Consider the following 17,825-nt stretch of genomic DNA (forward strand, 5'->3'; position numbering starts at 1 on the left):
GGTAGCACACAGGCCCTACACTTACAGTGTGATTTCTGCCGCATGAACCTGTCTACACCATTAAACACAAAAGGCAAGGCTCAGTCCTACAAACAATTAAGGACTTTGTAAGCTACGTATGGAGACGATGGGGTTATAAGGTAAAGATCTTCTTCCTTGATGGTGAGAGATCACTTGGAGATGAATGGGATGCATGGATTGCAGATGAAGGATACGAAGTGCAGCTTACACCCCCGTACACTGCTGAACCAAATGGTGGAATCGAAGGTTCAGGCCGTATGATAATCACACGCTCACGAGCTTTAAAGGAAGCAGGCAACCTACCACAAGGAATTTGGCCTGAAATATTTCGGACTGCAGGTTACCTTATAAACCGGTCTCCATCATCTGTCATTAATGATGAAACTCCGTACGGACTTCTACTCCAGTCCCTACCATCGCAGCTTCAAAAGCCAGAGCTTACTAAGCTCTTATTCTCTCATATCCACGCCTATGGATGTAGAGCCTATGCACTTCTCCTTAAGCAACCAAAGCTAAAGAGGATAGAGAGGAATGCCCAAATAGGCTATCTTATTGGCTACAACTCTACAAACATCTTTAGAATATGGGTTCCAAATCTTAAGAGGGTTATAGTAACCAGGGACGTTACTTTTGATGAGACAAAGGTGTATGATCCATCGTACGAAGCTACAGTTGTAGAATTGGAGCTCCAAAAGACAGTCCAGGTTATTGAACTTCCTGACCTTTTAGAAATGGAAGGAGAGGAATATGAAGAGGAGCGCGCAGCTCTACAACCTCTACAAGAAACATCAACTCCGTACGAGGCGGAAACAACAGATACAGCTCTTCAACAAGAGGAAGCAGTAGAGGTAGAACCTCAAAAGGAGATAGAGGTCCAACATGAAGAGCCTCAACTCCAGACACCTGAAATGACACCAGAGCGTTCAGAAGACAGCGTACGGAGACACAACGTCTACCGTGCAACCATTGCACACTCAGAAGCAAGGATAAGCCAGCACCAAGCTTTCATCGTTGGTACAGAGTTCCAGAAACATAGGATACATTGTACGGAGCTCCCTGCTGCTCCGAAGTATTGGAACCAGCTTCAAAACCACCCTCATAGGCTTGGTTTCAAAGCTGCAGCAGAAAAGGAAATAACAGACCTTCGGAAGCAAGACACCTTTAAATTGATGCCAGACAGCACTGTACGGAGTTTTGTCATTCCACTAATGTGGGTATTTACCTACAAATTTGACGATAATGGCTACCTTGTCAAATACAAGGCTAGACTTGTAGTAAGAGGGGACCTACAACACTATTCAGTACATGATGAGACGTATGCAGCAACACTTGCTTCAAAGACCTTTCCAGCTTTAATGGCTATTACAGCCTACTTCGATTTGGATACTGAACAATTAGATGCAGTAAACACCTTTACAAACAGCCGAATTGACGAGGAGGTCTACGTACGGTGTGCTGACGGTTATGAAGAGCAAGGACAATGCTGGAAACTCAACAGAGCCTTATGTGGACTCCGACAGTCACCACTCCTATGCTTCCACGACTTTTCAGATACACTGAAGAAGCTAGGCCTCGTACAGGTCCCAGAAGCCCAGTGCCTATTCGTCTCATCTACAATCATTGTGTTCTTCTATGTAGATGATATCTGCATTCTAAGCCACCCCTACCATAAGGCAGAAGCAACAGAGTTCCGTACGAAACTCATGGAAGCCTATGAATTCCGCGAAATAGGAGAACTTGAATGGTTCTTAGGAATAAGAATTATACGAGACCGGACAGAGAGAACACTCTGGCTATGCCAGGACTCATACAATGACAAAATAACGACTACGTACGGAGTAACGCCATTGTTGAAAACAGTTAAGGTTCCAATGGTAAATGACAATCTCACTCCATACGATGGGCAAGCAGGCAAACAGCAAATCCACCTATATCAACAGAAAGTAGGATCTACCAACTACGCTGCAGTGGTTACAAGACCAGATATATCCCGTACGGTGCAGAAACTATCCGAATACCTTGTTAACCCAGGACCAGACCACATGGCAGCAGTCGATCGACTTATACTCTATCTAAAGGAGACAAAACATCTAGCCCTCCAGTACGGACCAAAGATCAATACACCACACTTCCAATGCTATAGTGATGCTTCATACGCAGATTGCGAAGCTACAAGAAAGAGTACAGAAGGGTATCTCTTCACACTCTTTGGAGGAGCAATTGACTGGTGCTGTACAAAGCAGAAAACGGTATCAACCTCAACTACAGAAGCTGAGCTTCTAGCTCTTTCACATAGTGCAAAACAGCTCTATTGGTGGCAGTGATTTTTCTCAACTATCAAACTTGATCTTAATGAGAAGTTCACCCTACAATGTGACAATATGCAGACTGTACGGCTCTTACTCAAAGAGTCCCCCAAGCTAGTTACAAAACTCAAACATATTGATATTCACTCCCACTGGCTAAGACTGGAGATAGAGAGACGCAATCTCGATATCAAGTGGATAGCTACGTACGAGATGCCAGTGTCATACTGACATTCGTTGCACTCAGTTTGCTATCAAACTCAAGAGCAAACTTGGAAATCTCCTCCTCAAACCTACAAATCACTATACATATTTTGGCTTGTCACACCAACAACAAGAGCAATACTACTCAACGATTGCTACAACCATCTATGATTCATTACACAACATCGCTCCTTAGTTACTGGGCCGATATTACCACATAGCATATCTCTACAACCCTCTATGATTCATTACATGACATCACTCATACTACCACATGACATATCTCTACCAACTAGAGGCCTAGGAGCATGAACGATAGCTCTAAAAGCTCCTACAAACCTCTATGATTCATTACACGTCATCGCTCTTTAGTTACCCACAAGATTGGTTAAGTTATGACATAATTTGTCTGTGACATAATTTGTCTATGACATAATTTGTCTATAGGGGTACTCTGACCTTGGACCTCCTTTTACTTCCTATAGGCTACGAACTAAGAGATGGTTCTATGGGATTCTCTTATGTCGACTACAGTTACCAAGCCTGGTTAGTCATGGAAAGTCATGGAAAATGAGAGAACTACACTCCTTTAGCATAAATAGGATTGCCCTTTCCTTAAGAAAGGGCAAGCAGACAATACAGTAAATCGGCTATCACATACTTCCACGTCTTTTCCAAGCTTCCAAGCATTCATCTTGTTACTCCTTGTTTCTGAAAAGTCAGTGAGGTGTTAACCTCTGACTTACCCCTGAGTTCCCAGACTCAACATTTGTTGCAACTTGTCTGAACCACTTCACTACATCACACACCTGATTGCTGCGTTGTGGAATAGTCTAAGCTACGACCCTTTGGCTCTGTTTCCTAAGACAGTGTGTTGTCTTAGTAAATTCATCCCTTCCTTGGGTGGCTAGATTCTCACATCTGGTGCACCCACCATTACAGCCAGCAGACGGGTTTACAAAAGCCCTACCACGCCAAAGACACGAGGAGTTTATTAATCATTTAAACCTTGTGGACATAAAGCACCTCCTATACGACGAGGATCCCCTCTGGCTAGAGGAGTCGTTCGCGTCGCTCGCGGCGTGCAGAGTGGTGTCATCTGATGAGGAGGCGGTGGAGGTCGTGAACAGTGGGGGCTATGGGCTTTCGGCTGCTGTGTTCACTGAGGACTTGAGGAGGGGGTTTATAGGAGTGCTTACTTAAGAGCACAACTCCGTACGAAGCAGTGGCTACCTTTGTACCTCAGAAACGAGCCCCCTAGATCACAATATCTGAAAAGTGAGGCAATACAAGAACAGGAGACTGATGAGCTCCGTACGAACATAGAACTCTCAGAATGACCAAGCCGCCTACAGTTACACCCAGTTTCACTATGCGTTCTTATTTCAACTTTCCCAATGGAATACCTTGGGACCTAACAAATATACACTCTTTTTCGACAGTTTCATAGATCCGTACGAGCTAGATACAACACTATGCATGCGGATTTCATCATATTTTTTTTCGAAATACAAAACCCATTTCAACAAAAGGGGGGAAATCAGGGGTAACAAGGGAAATCCCCAACTTTTACCATATAAAAACAGGAGAATCCCTGACTTTTCATACATTTACACTTACGTATGGAACTGTCAGAAGAATGGCACAAGAATCACCAAGAAATCCATTGCCATTTCTGTCTATCTATACAAGAAAAACCCAAGCACCACAAGTCCGTACATCCAAATCCCTACTTAAACAGTATTCCTACCACCATTTCTCTGCGTAGCCTCAAGCGCCAACTTCCGCGTATGGGCCCGAGTCCCAGCACATTCTCCAGGATGAGGAGTGTCATCCTTCGGAGGAGGGGTGGGCTCCCGATCATCTTGGGAGGAATCTATAAGTGTTAGCTCGTACGGACTCATAAGAACGCTAAAAGGTGCATAAGTCAACAGGGAAGGGAAGTACTCACGAAGAGAGCAGGCTGCGGCCTGGTGTTTCATGACACAGGAAGCACAGGCACCACCCTGCACATTCCCAAAGGATATGCATACTGTAAAGAAGGGAATCTGCCGAGATCCCTCTTCTACGTACGCAGCATCACACTGCTGTAAGGATGCCTTCTCGTCTCTCATTCTAGGGAGTAGACTCTGGGTAGCTGCGGGTCACGTGTGATCATTTGGGTGGGCTAACCGAGTCGGAACCGAGTCGGATGGGTTTCGGGTACTTGAGACAATCGACTCACGGGGTTCCCCCATCATCTTTTTTGTATCCTTCGTAGTAGACCTATAGGATAGCATCCATTTAGCCTCCGACTCGCACTCTCATATGCTATTACTGTGAGCTGGGTGCCCTGTGTCCTTACAACTGCTCACAACCCATTGATCTCACCTGGGAGACCTGAGCGACATTCTCTCCCGCTGCCTGGATGTAGAACCCTGCAATTTCTTGCGGGTGTTCAAGGCGAACATTCCCAGGGGACCTGTATGGGACAGTCGTGTACACCCGAGGTGCCAATATAGGCAGAGGATGGGGCAGGGACTCCCGGGCAGCAGGAGGAAGGTAAATGTGGATGTTGGCATCCACAAAGACCTCGCTTAGGTCTTCCACAAAGACCTGTCCAACAGCAGGCATCTTGTCTCGTACGGACTTGCCGACAAGAAGAGAGAAGTATGGTGGGGTGTGGGGATTCATGGGAAAGGATAGGGTATGTGTGGTAGGCAGGGGCAGATGGAAGAAAGACGGAAGATCCAATCTGAAGTGGCCAACTTGTTTTCCGATTGGAAATGAGTTACTAGGCGTAGATGTGAATCATCGGGCGTACGTGACTGACATACTATTATCACCGGCCCGGGTATAACCACCCCTTTTTTTTTCCCGAGTTCCTCATATTACAATTTGAGGCTCCTATGGGGATACGTGGGGGGTGATGGGAGTAATTCTACGGTCCGGGGATGTAGGGCCAGGACTGTATGTAGATCTCCGGCGACCGTAATTAATCCCGGGTGCAACGGAACAGAACGCTCACAGTAAATATGGTAATTTAGAGTAAAAATGAAACAATTAAATTCCTATACTATCCTACGGGCCTACGTATTCTATATGTAGGGAATGGGGAAAAACCCCGTACGGCTGGGTGGTAATCACCTGAGCGGTGGAGGATTTCGGTGGCTGCAGCAGATCAGCACGGCCACCCAGTATGGGAGCTGGACGGTCGCCTTGGGAAATACGGGTGTCTCAGGGCCTAATTTCCACCGAATCCCCACGCCCATGTCCTCCTTTCCCTCCAACAGGGGGGGTGTGTTGTAATAGTCACATGATCTCACATGATCTCCGTACGGATTATCGGTAAAGCCAAGTATAGGTTACATAGTCAGGAATACATACATTTATTACTCAACAGCTTCTGCTCCTGACAAAGAGAGTGGATCTGAAAATCCGAAAAAGTCCAAAGATGGCCGAGGCTCTGTTTACACGCATATTTGGTAATCAACATGTTGACAACAGCGCGGGTTTTCCCGGATTAATACGTCTCCGGTGGACCCTCCCCCCAAATGCCATGCACATCCTCACTCTCGGTATTTTTGCCGCCTCATCTTGTTGCCGCCGTCCCGTCTCTCCGCTGTTATTTATATATCTCGGTTGCAGCTATATTACTGGGTAGTTCTATTCCTCCTAAATCCACAATTCCACTTCAGCTAGCTATTGCATTGCTGTAGCTCATACGCTGCCCCATTCCCACGCGCTGCCGCCAAGCACCACGTTGTTCGGCCGTGTTTGGCCCCGTCTCTATTCAATCACATGATATGGATTCCCAGGCACGCAAAAAATTCGCAAAGCCGCCGGTGAAGCTCGCTTGCTTGTCGTGGTATGGCTATTCCCACTTGTTACTATCTCCCCAGGTAGCAGAGGAAGCTGCGAGTGCTGATCCACCATCTTTAACTTTAGTCGGAGCTCCCGCATAAGATGTGACGGGAAGCAAGATTGTTCAAAGGTGAGAATGCATAGATCTCCATGATGGGAATATGAAGATGCTGACGGCTTATGGCCAGTGCTTGGAAAAGGGGAAGGAGTGCCTATATACTCGAAGCAGACGAGGCGGGCCTCGGGTTTCCCTACATGGCCGGCGCTCAAAAGGAAAGCCGCGTATATCTACCGCCGACATCCTCAAGCAGGAGTCTCCCCTATCAGTCCCGCAGCGTAAGTATTACGCCCCGTCTACTTTGCACATTCTAATGGCTATACGCAGAATTTTTAGAAGCATCCATCATCTCCGACACTGGCGTTGGCCTCCGGCAGCTCGACGAATTCTCCGGGGAAGACGTCGTGCTTTCCGACGCCCGGACCAATGCGGGCGCGCCATTATATGGCATAGATCAGTTGGACCAAGTGCATGGTTTCTCTGGCATGCAATTCGACCCACTTGGGGACAGTGAAAGCAGTGCCTGGGATAGCTTTAACAGTGCATCCCTTACAAGTGGATCCGACGAGAACTCGAGTGACGTACGAACCTATGAGACTGATGCTGATATGTGAGTTGTATTCATTGTATTGCTACTCGAGTACTGTCTTGCCAGACACCGGAAGCTGATACTACCGACTGTAGACTAGATGCGTATTATGTCTACTGCCACGCCTATTTCCCGGCTCTGCCACCCCCAATCCGATCACCGGTTGATCGGCCTGTGGCGCTTGGAAGCCTTACGGGTGGCTATGGACCCAGTACACCGCTTTCACTCGCTCTCTCGGCAATACTTGCTCTCATACCTCTCCCCGACGACCCTGATCCAAAAGGCGAGAATTCAACTTGGAACCGCAGGATCCAGGCCCATAAATTTGCGCAGGCGGCTTTTGAAGCGCTCGATAATGAGACTGAGCTTGTTGACTCGATTATCAACCCCAAGGATGCGCTTTCCAATGGAAGTCCGCGCACATATCGAGCACCCTTCCATCAGGATCTACCATTGGACTTAGAATCCAATGTGGCGCTAATGATACTGAGTATCTATGAATATGGCCAACGAGGAAACATAAAGAAGATGCTGAATCGCTCGGGACAGTCATTGATGCTAGCATTAGAAGCGAAGCTTTACTCTCCAATAGTAGACCAGTTTGTCGAAGCAAGGCGCCGAGTCTGGTGGGCAACTGTAAGATTCTCGTGTTGATCCATGAAATAGGTCTAATATTGTGTAGTACATCAACGTTTGCGAGGTCGCAACTATAAGCGGCACTGCAAGTCCTCCAAACTACCACAGGCCGACCTTGGCTAACTTGCTGTCTATAGGAAACAGCAATTGATGTCAGGGACCCAAAATATTCTCTGCCTTATCCGACCCTATCTGCAGACCCCGAGGTTTGTAATAGCTGACACCTCTCTAGAAACGTGCATATGCTAAATGATTAGGCAATTCCATTCTTCGTCCAATGCCAGTACGCGATTTTAGATGCGTCAAAATATGCCAACGACCTCATCAGGATTACTGAGAATGGTGGTGACTTATCAGTCCTGTATATACGCACGCTCGATATGGAAGCAAGGCTGGAAAGTCTCAGTCAGATAGCAGACGCTTGGTTTGATAAAACACCATGCAACATGCCGGTTACTTCCAGCGAGGCGGTTGTGGCGAAGTCTCTCCGATTAATGGGACGTGTTAAGATAAATAGGTCCATCTCCTACTTATTCTTATCTGTTCGACTCTGACGCTGACGTTTCTCAACAGTGCGCGGATCAAAATCCATCGCTACCCTGCATTTATGAACACTCCGATATTTTCAAAGCTACACTGTGGACTGCAACCAACTACGCCCAATAGAACCCCCGTCCTCGCCTCGAACAGCTCGAATATCGATATATCTCACGATCCCTCGAGTCAATTACAGCCTGGGCATCCATCCAGCAGCCTAGCCCACGCCAGCACTGGAGGTCGCCCCCCACCCCTCCTGTCGCCACCAGGTGACTCGCAGCTGCCATTCAGCGCCCTCTACTCCACGAACATCGCCCGCAAAGCGGCCCTGGACATCTCCGAAACCCTGCACGCCCTCCCTTATCCCAACCCCTCTGGTATGGTCGACCCCTCCGGCCTCCTGAGCACCCCGCTGAGTGCCCTGCCGCCCCGCACAATGCCCACCTTCATGTGCTGCGCTCTCATGGGCGCTTATGCTCTTACATTGCTCATATACAAGCTGCGCAACGGGCAGCTGGAGTCCCCAAATTCAGAGATCACTCTTGCGCTCTCAGCGTATGAGGATGCGCTGCGCCAGGGTCTGGGGCGTATATTAAGCGGGCTGGAAAATTATGCCAGTGCTTTTGAGGCTGTAGATGGAATGAGAGGTACGTTGCGCATCGTGTTATGTTGTTGGTGCGCTTGCTAATTCGATCGCAGAAGAGGTTGCTAAGGCGTTCAAGGTTTCGCTGGTTGAGTCGCTGAGCGAGCCGAATAACCGCATGAATTGGGACCCCTATTATTCTGGATTGAATTAACCCGGTTTATCTCAACGAAACGGTGTTCGTGTTTCTGGCCCAATGCCGCCTCCAAAAGTACCGCAAAAGGAGTTGGCTGGCATTAGTGTCATTTTATACTTACCATACCGCGTGTTAGCGAGATGATTCAGATTTGTAGGAAAGAGTCCATTCCCCTCAATGTTATGTATGAAGCACATATCGACAAATGCGTGTGTATCTACCCGTTTTGTGCCTAAAGGAAGAGAGATTCGAAAAACATATTTTGTAGAGAAAATTACTCTTGCCACCTGAGAATATAACCCTCTTTCCGAGGCGCAATTTCTTTTGGCTTTATCCAGAGCTATATACAATGTTTGATCGTTATCCTTGACAAAAAAACTACCACGGAAAATGGTTCCCCCCATGTCCTGTATTACCAACTTAGTTACAAGTTCCTCTGTATATCATATACAATATTCCACATATCGCTCGTTTACGCCATGTCCAAATCCCGAGATCCAACCCAATCCCCAGATGGGACTGAGTCCGCGTAATAAATCCCCAGCAAACTAACATCAGTTCTCCAACGGTGGCACCTCGTCAAGCATGGTGTCCCAGTTCCCTTCCCCTTCCCCTTTGCTCTCTTTCAGTACCAATAGTGATCTGACCCCACAGTACCCGCCCCGCGTCGCTTCTCTCTTCACGTCGACGTAATGACCCTTTTTATCCCAATACTCCTTTCCCTTTCCTGCCTTGGTGGAGCCGCGCTTCACCCTGCTACTTGCTGTCTCCGAGACTTGCCAAGAGCTCTCTCCGTCGAGCTCACTTCGTGTGCGGGATGTTGTATTCGGGACCCACTCCCTATCATCAACTATATCGCCTTCTGCCTCTGCCCTCCTATAGTTATATTTTGGCAGCTTCGCAATGCTATTGATGATCGACTGGGGTCCCCTGAACAGCCTCTCAAAGCGCTGCACTAGCCAGAGATAATTGTATGTGCTCGCATCGTATGTCACGCGCACATAAGGATTCACAAAGATCCCATCGCCGTACATTTTGCTAACCTCTTTGGACGGAGCTTGGAACGGCGTGGCAGCCACAATATCAGCGTGGATGAGACAACACTCGCTAGTATCCCAGAAAGGTTCTGGCTCTGAGCGGAAGCGGATCGGCAGTTGCGGAGGCTCGACATTCCTTGAAGCCAAGTCCTTGGGCTCCTCACTCGTCGCTCTGGTCTTGGTAGTAGACGAAAGGTCGGCCTGAAGATACCGCGCATCGAACGCGACCATGCCGCCCCAGCAACTCTTGACTCGGACAGCGTCGCGGCCCGCCAACACATCCCTCCTGCTGACTGCATTTCCTTCACCCGAGAACCAGGGGTAGATCGGCAATCCCATGCTATAACCTTCGAAATCCCTCGTGGCGAACGTGTCGTAGTATTTCCAGCTGTTGATGAAGTCCATCGCGCATGCGGCTTTATATTCCGACACACCCTGAGCGTTGACGTTGGTGCCCCACAAGATCCTCGCTGCATCGGCTGCTGAGAAGAACACGTCGTTGATGAACAGCACCTTGTCAAACTTCCTGTCCAGGGTATTCAGTGGCTCCAGTGCCCTGTTCCTCACTTCTGCCAAGAATGCGATTCGCTTTGTCCTTTGTTTACCATTGGAGAGCGTAATGTGTGGGAGAGCATCCAAGTCTATAGGGTCGTCTTCTTCGGATACGAGACTGTTGTCGCAGTCTAGCTTGCTCTCTAGAGTCTTGAGCGCAGCGGCCGGGCCCCCGTATATGGACACATAGACCCTATCTTTCCCAATCAAATCCACCAGGTCCTTGAGCGACTCGCCCCAAGCACCCGTTATGAGGTCTGCATCGATGATGTTCGCGGCAATGTATACGTTCCCTTCGCGAGGTATGGTGAATGGCGGAGGGCTTTGGTATGAGGCGTTGAGGATGATCTGCCAGTTGAGGAAGGCAAATAATGCGATGATGAGGTAGACGGGCCTGAATAGGCGCGGGGCTCTACGGAAGAGGTGGAGGGCGGTGGGACATCGTCGACGTCGAGCCCAGTGCCTGGACTTGTAGCGCTCGGAGTCTATGTCGTCGAAGTCTGAGAGGGGAATGGGGTCGTATTCTACAGCCATGGCGACTGTGATCGGGCGCGCTTCGCCCTCTGGGGGCTTCAGTTCATTAGGCTGATGAGTGTGCGGTGGCTAAACAGTGATGCGCAAGTCCGGCGAGATAAGAAATCGGTTTGCGGAGGGAGATAATATCGACGTTGGAGAGAATATTAGTGGAATATCTGTAGCCTGGAGCGATTCGGACGCTGTGTGGGAAGTGGCGGGTGGCGTCTAAGTGTACCGTATGTTATGTACTGAGTACCTGGACCTGGATACACCACTTTCAATTCAGGGTCTGCTGGGGCCCCTGTGCGCCACCCTGACTAGCCCAATTGGTCTCACCGCCCCATGGTCCTCAAATTCGAACTGCCACCTGTTAAGCTTATGTAATACTGCTTAACGTATTCCACCAGTAAGGCGGTAACACCCGTAAGCCGGTAATCGCATCGAAAATCAACCCACAAACCATCCGTAAACCTGTAAACTATACAATATGTCTCAACATCAGAGCTCTCAGTTGGCTTCAAAAGAAGGGAGAATACTCCTAGCTATTCAAGCCTTCCGTAAAGGCCAATTTAAGAGCCTTAGAGCCGCTACGAAGGTGTACGGAGTACCTTATTCAACTGCTAGCGATCGTCTTCACGGTCGCGCTCCGAAGACCGAGTTACGATCCGTACACCGCAAACTCACAGAGACTGAGGAATCTAGCCTTATAAGTTGGATCCTATCAATGGATGAGCGTGGTCTAGCACCTCGAGTTAATACCGTACGACAAATGGCCAATTTACTCCTTGAAAGACGCGACAAACGGAGCTCGACTTTAACGGCTATGGACCATCAAGATCTTACAGTTGGCCAGAATTGGGTCTATAAGTTCGTACGACGTCACGAAACCTTACAATCACGATTTAATCGTAAATATGACTATCAGCGAGCGAAATGTGAAGATCCTACTATCATTCGAGCCTGGTTTCAACTTCTGGAGAATATACGGGTGAAATATGGGATTACGGATGATGATATATATAACTTCGATGAAACGGGATTCCAGATGGGAGTGATCACAACCGCAAGAGTGGTTTGCGGGTCTGAAAGAGCTGGAAAGCCAGTTACTCTCCAGCCAGGGAATCGGGAGTGGGTAACAGTTATTGAGGGCATTTGCACAGATGGTTGGAGCACGCCTCCAATGGTGATATTCGAAGGGAAGCTTCATCAATCCACTTGGTACACTAAGTCTCTTCCACCGAATTGGATGATTGGTGTTAGTGAAAACGGTTGGACGAACGATACCCTTGGCTTTACATGGCTTACGGAGGTATTTGAGAAGCATACAAGAGATCGTACGAAAGGAGTATACAGACTCCTAATTCTAGATGGTCATGGAAGCCACAGTACTCCTGAATTCGACTTATTCTGCAAGGAACACTCAATTATTACGCTTTGTATGCCGCCGCATTCGTCACACCTATTACAGCCTTTAGATGTTGGTTGCTTTGCGGCTGTAAAACGGATTTACGGACGGCAGATTGAAAACCTTATGCGTAATGGTCTTAACCATATCGACAAGCCCGACTTCCTTAGAGCTTATTTAAGTACTCGACTAGAGGCTCTAAATACAAACAATATTCGAAATAGCTTCATGGCTGCTGGGCTTGTTCCGTACAATCCAAGTTACGTACTTGAAAAGTTTCATATTACTTTACGGACACCAACTCCACCTATAAACCATCCGCAAAGCTCTCCTTGGAACCCTGAGACTCCGCATAATATTCGAGAGCTTGAGCGTCAAACACAAACGATTAAGGAGTACATTCAACGTCGTACGCATAGTCCACCAAGTCCTACAGAGGTTGCACTTAATCAACTAGTCAAGGGTTGTCAAATGGCTATGCATAGTGCTGTGCTTCTTACGGAGGAGAACCGCCACTTACGGGCCGAAAACGAGAGGCAGAAGAAGAAGAGAGTAAAGCGGAGGTCATATATAGCTACAGGAGGAGTTCTTACAGTTCAAGAAGGGTTGAATCGCTCCCAAATGGTTGATATTCAGCATGTTGAGGAGCTAACGAGCATTCTGCAAGAGCCACGAATACGCGCACCCCCTAGGTGCAGTATATGTTCATCACTTGAGCATAATGCTCGAGTATGCCCTCAGAAGCTTAATTGTAATTAATTCAATTCCAAAGTAATCAATTCAATTCAATTCAATTCATTTTGTAATTTACGGATGGTTTGTGGGTTGATTTTCGACGCGATTACCGGCTTACGCGTGTTACCGGCTTACTGGTGGAATACGTTATCCATAACGTACTTGACAAGCGAGTCGTATTTGCATGCGAGTCGTATCGCAACACACCAAATCTGCACTTTACGGACACTAATGACTATAATGGCTCAACCACAGAACACTCCGGCTAGTCAGATTGAAGGCCGAATTGATTTAGCTATTCAGGCCTTCCATCAAGGCTATTTTAGCAACCTTAAAGCGGCTTGTACAACCTACGATGTGCCATACACAACTGTCCGCGACCGCGTTAACGGACGCGTTGCTCGACGCGATTTACAACCCGCAAACAAAAAACTTAGCAACACAGAGGAGTCAACACTTGTCAAATGGATATTATCTATGGAGAAACGAGGTCTACCCCTTAGATCTGAATCTGTACGGCAAATGGCAAATCTATTACTCCAAAAACGGTCTGACGCGGTCTACTCTACCCCTCTTACAGTTGGCCAACGATGGGTTTACAACTTTGTAAAGCGCCACCCTTTCCTCCAATCAAAGTACACCCATAAATACGATTATCAACGGGCAAAATGTGAAGATCCTACCGTTATTCGGGATTGGTTTCGACTTTTACAGAACACAATTGCCAAATATGGGATTCAGGAAGATGACATATATAACTTTGACGAGACGGGATTTCAAATGGGAGTGATTACAACCGCAAAAGTGATTACGGGTTCTGAGCGGGCCCATAAGCCCGTTTGTGTGCAGCCAGGGAACCGTGAATGGGTTACCGTTATTGAATCAATTGCAGCAAGCGGGTGGAGTGTGCCCCAATGGTTATATTTGAGGGAAAAGTCCATATATCAAGTTGGTATACGGATACCTTGCCTCGAGATTGGACCATTGCAGTTAGTAATAACGGGTGGACGGACGACTTTTTAGGCCTTACCTGGCTTACGGACGTCTTCCAGAAGCACACAAAGGACCGTACAAAGGGTGTTTACAGGCTCTTGATTCTTGACGGACATGGAAGCCATTCCACTCCTGAATTTGACCTGTTTTGCAAGGAGCACTCAATTATCACACTCTGTATGCCTCCACACTCGTCACATCTTTTGCAACCACTTGACGTTAGCTGCTTTGCAGTTATGAAACGGTTATACGGAAAACAAATCGAGGGGTATATGCGGGTTGGAGTTAGTCATATTGACAAACCTGACTTCCTTACAGCCTACCTTGCAGCCCGCAAAGACTCTATAACACCTAATGTGATCCGTAGTGGCTTTGCAGCCACTGGCATACACCCATACGACCCAGAACGGGTGCTCTCAAAGCTGAATACTCAATTACGGACACCAACCCCACCTCTACTTCTCCTAGACACTACCCAGGACCATTGGGTACCTGAAACGCCCCATAATGTTAGTCAATTGGACCGTCAGGCTACTGCAATTAAGGAATCTGTTCAGCGCCATACAGCAGGCTTCTCAAGCCCTACAGAGCAGCATTCAAGCAGCTAGTAAAAGGGTGCCAAATGGCTATCTTGCGGACGAAAACAAGCAGCTACGGGCTGCAAATGAGAGGCAAAAGAAGAAGAGAGCCGTAAGGAGGTCGTATATAGCTAGGGGAGGTGTTTTAACGGTTCAGGAAGGCCTAGAGCGGGCACAAACAGCAAATATAGTAGTTGAGGGTAGGGTTACAGGTGAGCTAGCAGACCTGCAAATACGTGCGCCACCAGCATGTAGTATGTGTAGATCAGTCACACATACTGCCCGTACATGCCCATTAAAGCAGGTTCCTAATTAGGGTAGTTTTAGAGGTTTTAAATAATTAATTTGTTGAGTTATTAACCTGTAAAGTGCAGATTTGGTGTGTTGCGATACGACTCGCATGCAAATACGACTCGCTTGTCAAGTACGTTATCTGCTCAGGCCTGTTAGATTCGAGATGCGAGATGTGAGATACGACGGCATCATATCTGATCTGCGGTAGTTATACTAATGACCATATCAGGTACGGCAGGTTGGCTCTTTACAGTTTACATGTCTTTATCCAAAGTTAATTAACAACATCTTTATCTAATGATGCTTTCCTATGCCTTCTAAGCTATTGTTGTTTTCAACTTAGGGCTAAATTTAAGATGTCATTACCTGTCTAGCCAGCTAGTGTATGGTCTTATTTTCAAACATTATCTGCTGAAGGTTAGGCATGCTTAGTAATTGTAAAGAGCCTTGGCTGAATAGTTACATAGTCAAGCTCTCTATTGATACGAAGACTGAACGCTGACCCTCCTCTGAAGGTCTGCGTTCCTACTACAGTATATACGATTCTGGGTGGGGTTCGGCACTAACGCAGACCGTCCACCTTGGCACCACAGCGCACGTGATTGGAGTCCGCACGTGATGGCTCATGACAATTATCTGTTGGAGGTAATTGCGGGGTACGGAGAACCACACACAGAATCGTGTGGTAATCTCCGGTCACTGTAATGAATCTCTTATGGGCAGCAGAACAGAGGCTTCAACAATAGAATAATATAATCAATTGAATTACTCACTAAACTATGGGTCGTCTATGTACGCTATTTGTAGGCCTGGGGGAAACCCCCAAAACCCCGAGGGTTTGGGTTCCTACACCCAAACCGAAGTGATACACAGAGCTAAAACCTCAGCTCAGTACTCTGACCGACTGGGGAACTAGACAGTCCCATGGAGAAAAGTGCCATTTTGGGTGCAAAAGACTACCGTATTTCCATGGGATTGTCCGTTTCCCCCAACAGCCCCCTTACGTAGCTCATAGAAAAGTGATAAAAATAAGGAAATTGGTCGGTGGACTGGAAAATCCACCACCACCCTCGCCGTCGAAACTGGCAACCAGCTCAATAATGAGCGAGAATCATATAAAAGCTTCTTCAAAAAAGCTCTCCCCCTCTTTCTTTTCCAAATCAATCTTGATTTCTGGCAGCTCAATGGGGGGGGGGGGTTCGTCCGCTGGGTCATTTTCTTTTGTCTGTGGCTGGACAGAGATAAGACTCGGTGTTGGACTGGCTCCTTCTTGCGCTCGGTGTTGTCGCCGAGTTACTTCTTGTCGCCGCTTCATGCAGTATTGGTGGTTCACCACATCGCACCACACTTTTCTTCGTGGCCTCATCAAGGCCAGCCTCCAATGTGAATGGGGCGCGGCCTTGATGTCGTCTTGTTCGCCTTTTCGGGGCCGGGAACCACGTTCTTATACCCCTTTTTCAACCTGTTTCCAATGCCACTTCTGCCCGCCCACCCCCCCCTCCCGCCCGCCCAGTAACACGCCAAGAGCTGATATATGCAAAATAGGGTGCCGAGGGCTCGACGCCCCCCTTGGGCGCCTCCGGCAAACAGCTCTCGCATGCCATGCGGAGGGCGTCAGGGATCACTGTCCTCTTCCGTTGAGCGGGGGAGATGGGGGTTCAGGCGTCTTTTACGCCTGCTGCATCAGATATCCCTGAGTGCAGTGCGAGAATGCTGGTTGCGCCAGCGGTTTGGTGAGGACGTCGGCCAACATATCTTGAGTTGGTATATAGTCAACGCTCATTTTCTTGAAGGCAATCAATGACGCACGTAGTGATAACGGACGTCAATGTGCTTCGTTCTTCGGTTGATTGTTTCGCTTTGCAGTGTATTGAGGTTGGTGTAGGTGAATTTGAGGCTGTGGCAAGGCTCTAGCGCAGATAGATGGCCCTGGTTTAGCCGATCTACTGCGCACGAGGTTTTGGATGACTTGAATCAGTCAGAAAGAGTTTTGGAGGAAAGAAAGAGGTTTTGGATGAAAGGAAAGGTGTTTGAACTTACAGAAAGGCTGTTCTAGGGGTCCACAAACAGCCAGAAGGAAGGTGGTGGTGTTGTTGTTGTTGGAGGGTTGACGGAAGAAGAAGAAGGTTGATATTTGGAAATCGGTTTCGGCAACAGAGCCCACCAAATTGTTGGAACAAGTATATAGGAGTGCCAAATAGAGAGGAGGGCTGATGGTAGAAGCGTATTATTGGAAGCGTACGTCCCAGGTGCAATGAATGAACGTTTTTGGAGAAGTAGGGACCATATATATCTCCTCTGCCTCAATTTGTGGTAACGTAACTATTCGTCGGAACAAGGTTTGGGCGAATAGTGGGAGGTTAAGAACCATATCCCAAGATCCCTTCTAAACCAACTCTTCTATAAGTATGAAGACCTTGGGCAATTGGTCTAGGTCAGGAGCATATGTAAACAAACCAATTATCCGACCAAACGTAGTAGATGTGGTTACTACTATGTCGCCCTGCCTTAAAGTGCGCCGCCGGGAACTCTCTGTAATTGAATATGACAATTGTTGATACCAGCGGAAACGTGTACTTCAGCATCACTCTGTGGTGGCCATGTTTGGTAAGTATCTCCTCAAATAAGTTCGAGAATGATTTAGTAAACAGTCGAGCTTTAACTGGAAGTCCCTGTAAACCACACTCAGTTCTTGATAGCTCACCTTGGACCCGGACATCAATATGAGAGCCACTAGCCTCT

General features: G+C 47.7%; 3 protein-coding genes across 3 annotated transcripts; 1 reads left to right on the plus strand and 2 right to left on the minus strand.

The window, feature by feature from the left end:
• Window positions 1-4,871: 4,871 nt before the first annotated feature.
• On the minus strand, window positions 4,872-5,204 carry VC83_01815 (uncharacterized protein; the record flags this gene model as incomplete). The annotated part of the gene is made up of 1 exon (XM_024465489.1): window positions 4,872-5,204. The coding sequence occupies one exon, from the start codon at window positions 5,202-5,204 to the stop codon at window positions 4,872-4,874; it is 333 nt and encodes a 110-aa protein (XP_024326671.1).
• Window positions 5,205-5,901: 697 nt separating this feature from the next.
• VC83_01816 (uncharacterized protein) lies at window positions 5,902-11,308 on the plus strand. The gene is made up of 10 exons (XM_024465490.1): window positions 5,902-6,378; window positions 6,459-6,504; window positions 6,563-6,710; window positions 6,760-7,042; window positions 7,117-7,657; window positions 7,704-7,742; window positions 7,795-7,863; window positions 7,915-8,174; window positions 8,231-8,841; window positions 8,894-11,308. The coding sequence occupies exons 1-10, from the start codon at window positions 6,317-6,319 to the stop codon at window positions 8,989-8,991; spliced, it is 2,157 nt and encodes a 718-aa protein (XP_024326673.1). The 5' UTR covers window positions 5,902-6,316; the 3' UTR covers window positions 8,992-11,308.
• On the minus strand, window positions 9,528-11,096 carry VC83_01818 (uncharacterized protein; the record flags this gene model as incomplete). The annotated part of the gene is made up of 1 exon (XM_024465491.1): window positions 9,528-11,096. One exon carries the CDS (start codon window positions 11,094-11,096, stop codon window positions 9,528-9,530), a length of 1,569 nt encoding a protein of 522 aa, XP_024326675.1.
• Window positions 11,309-17,825: the final 6,517 nt, after the last annotated feature.

This window comes from Pseudogymnoascus destructans (genome assembly GCF_001641265.1).
Source record: "Pseudogymnoascus destructans isolate 20631-21 unplaced genomic scaffold scaffold_4, whole genome shotgun sequence".
In the NCBI taxonomy this organism is placed as follows: Eukaryota; Fungi; Ascomycota; class Leotiomycetes; order Thelebolales; family Thelebolaceae; genus Pseudogymnoascus; species Pseudogymnoascus destructans.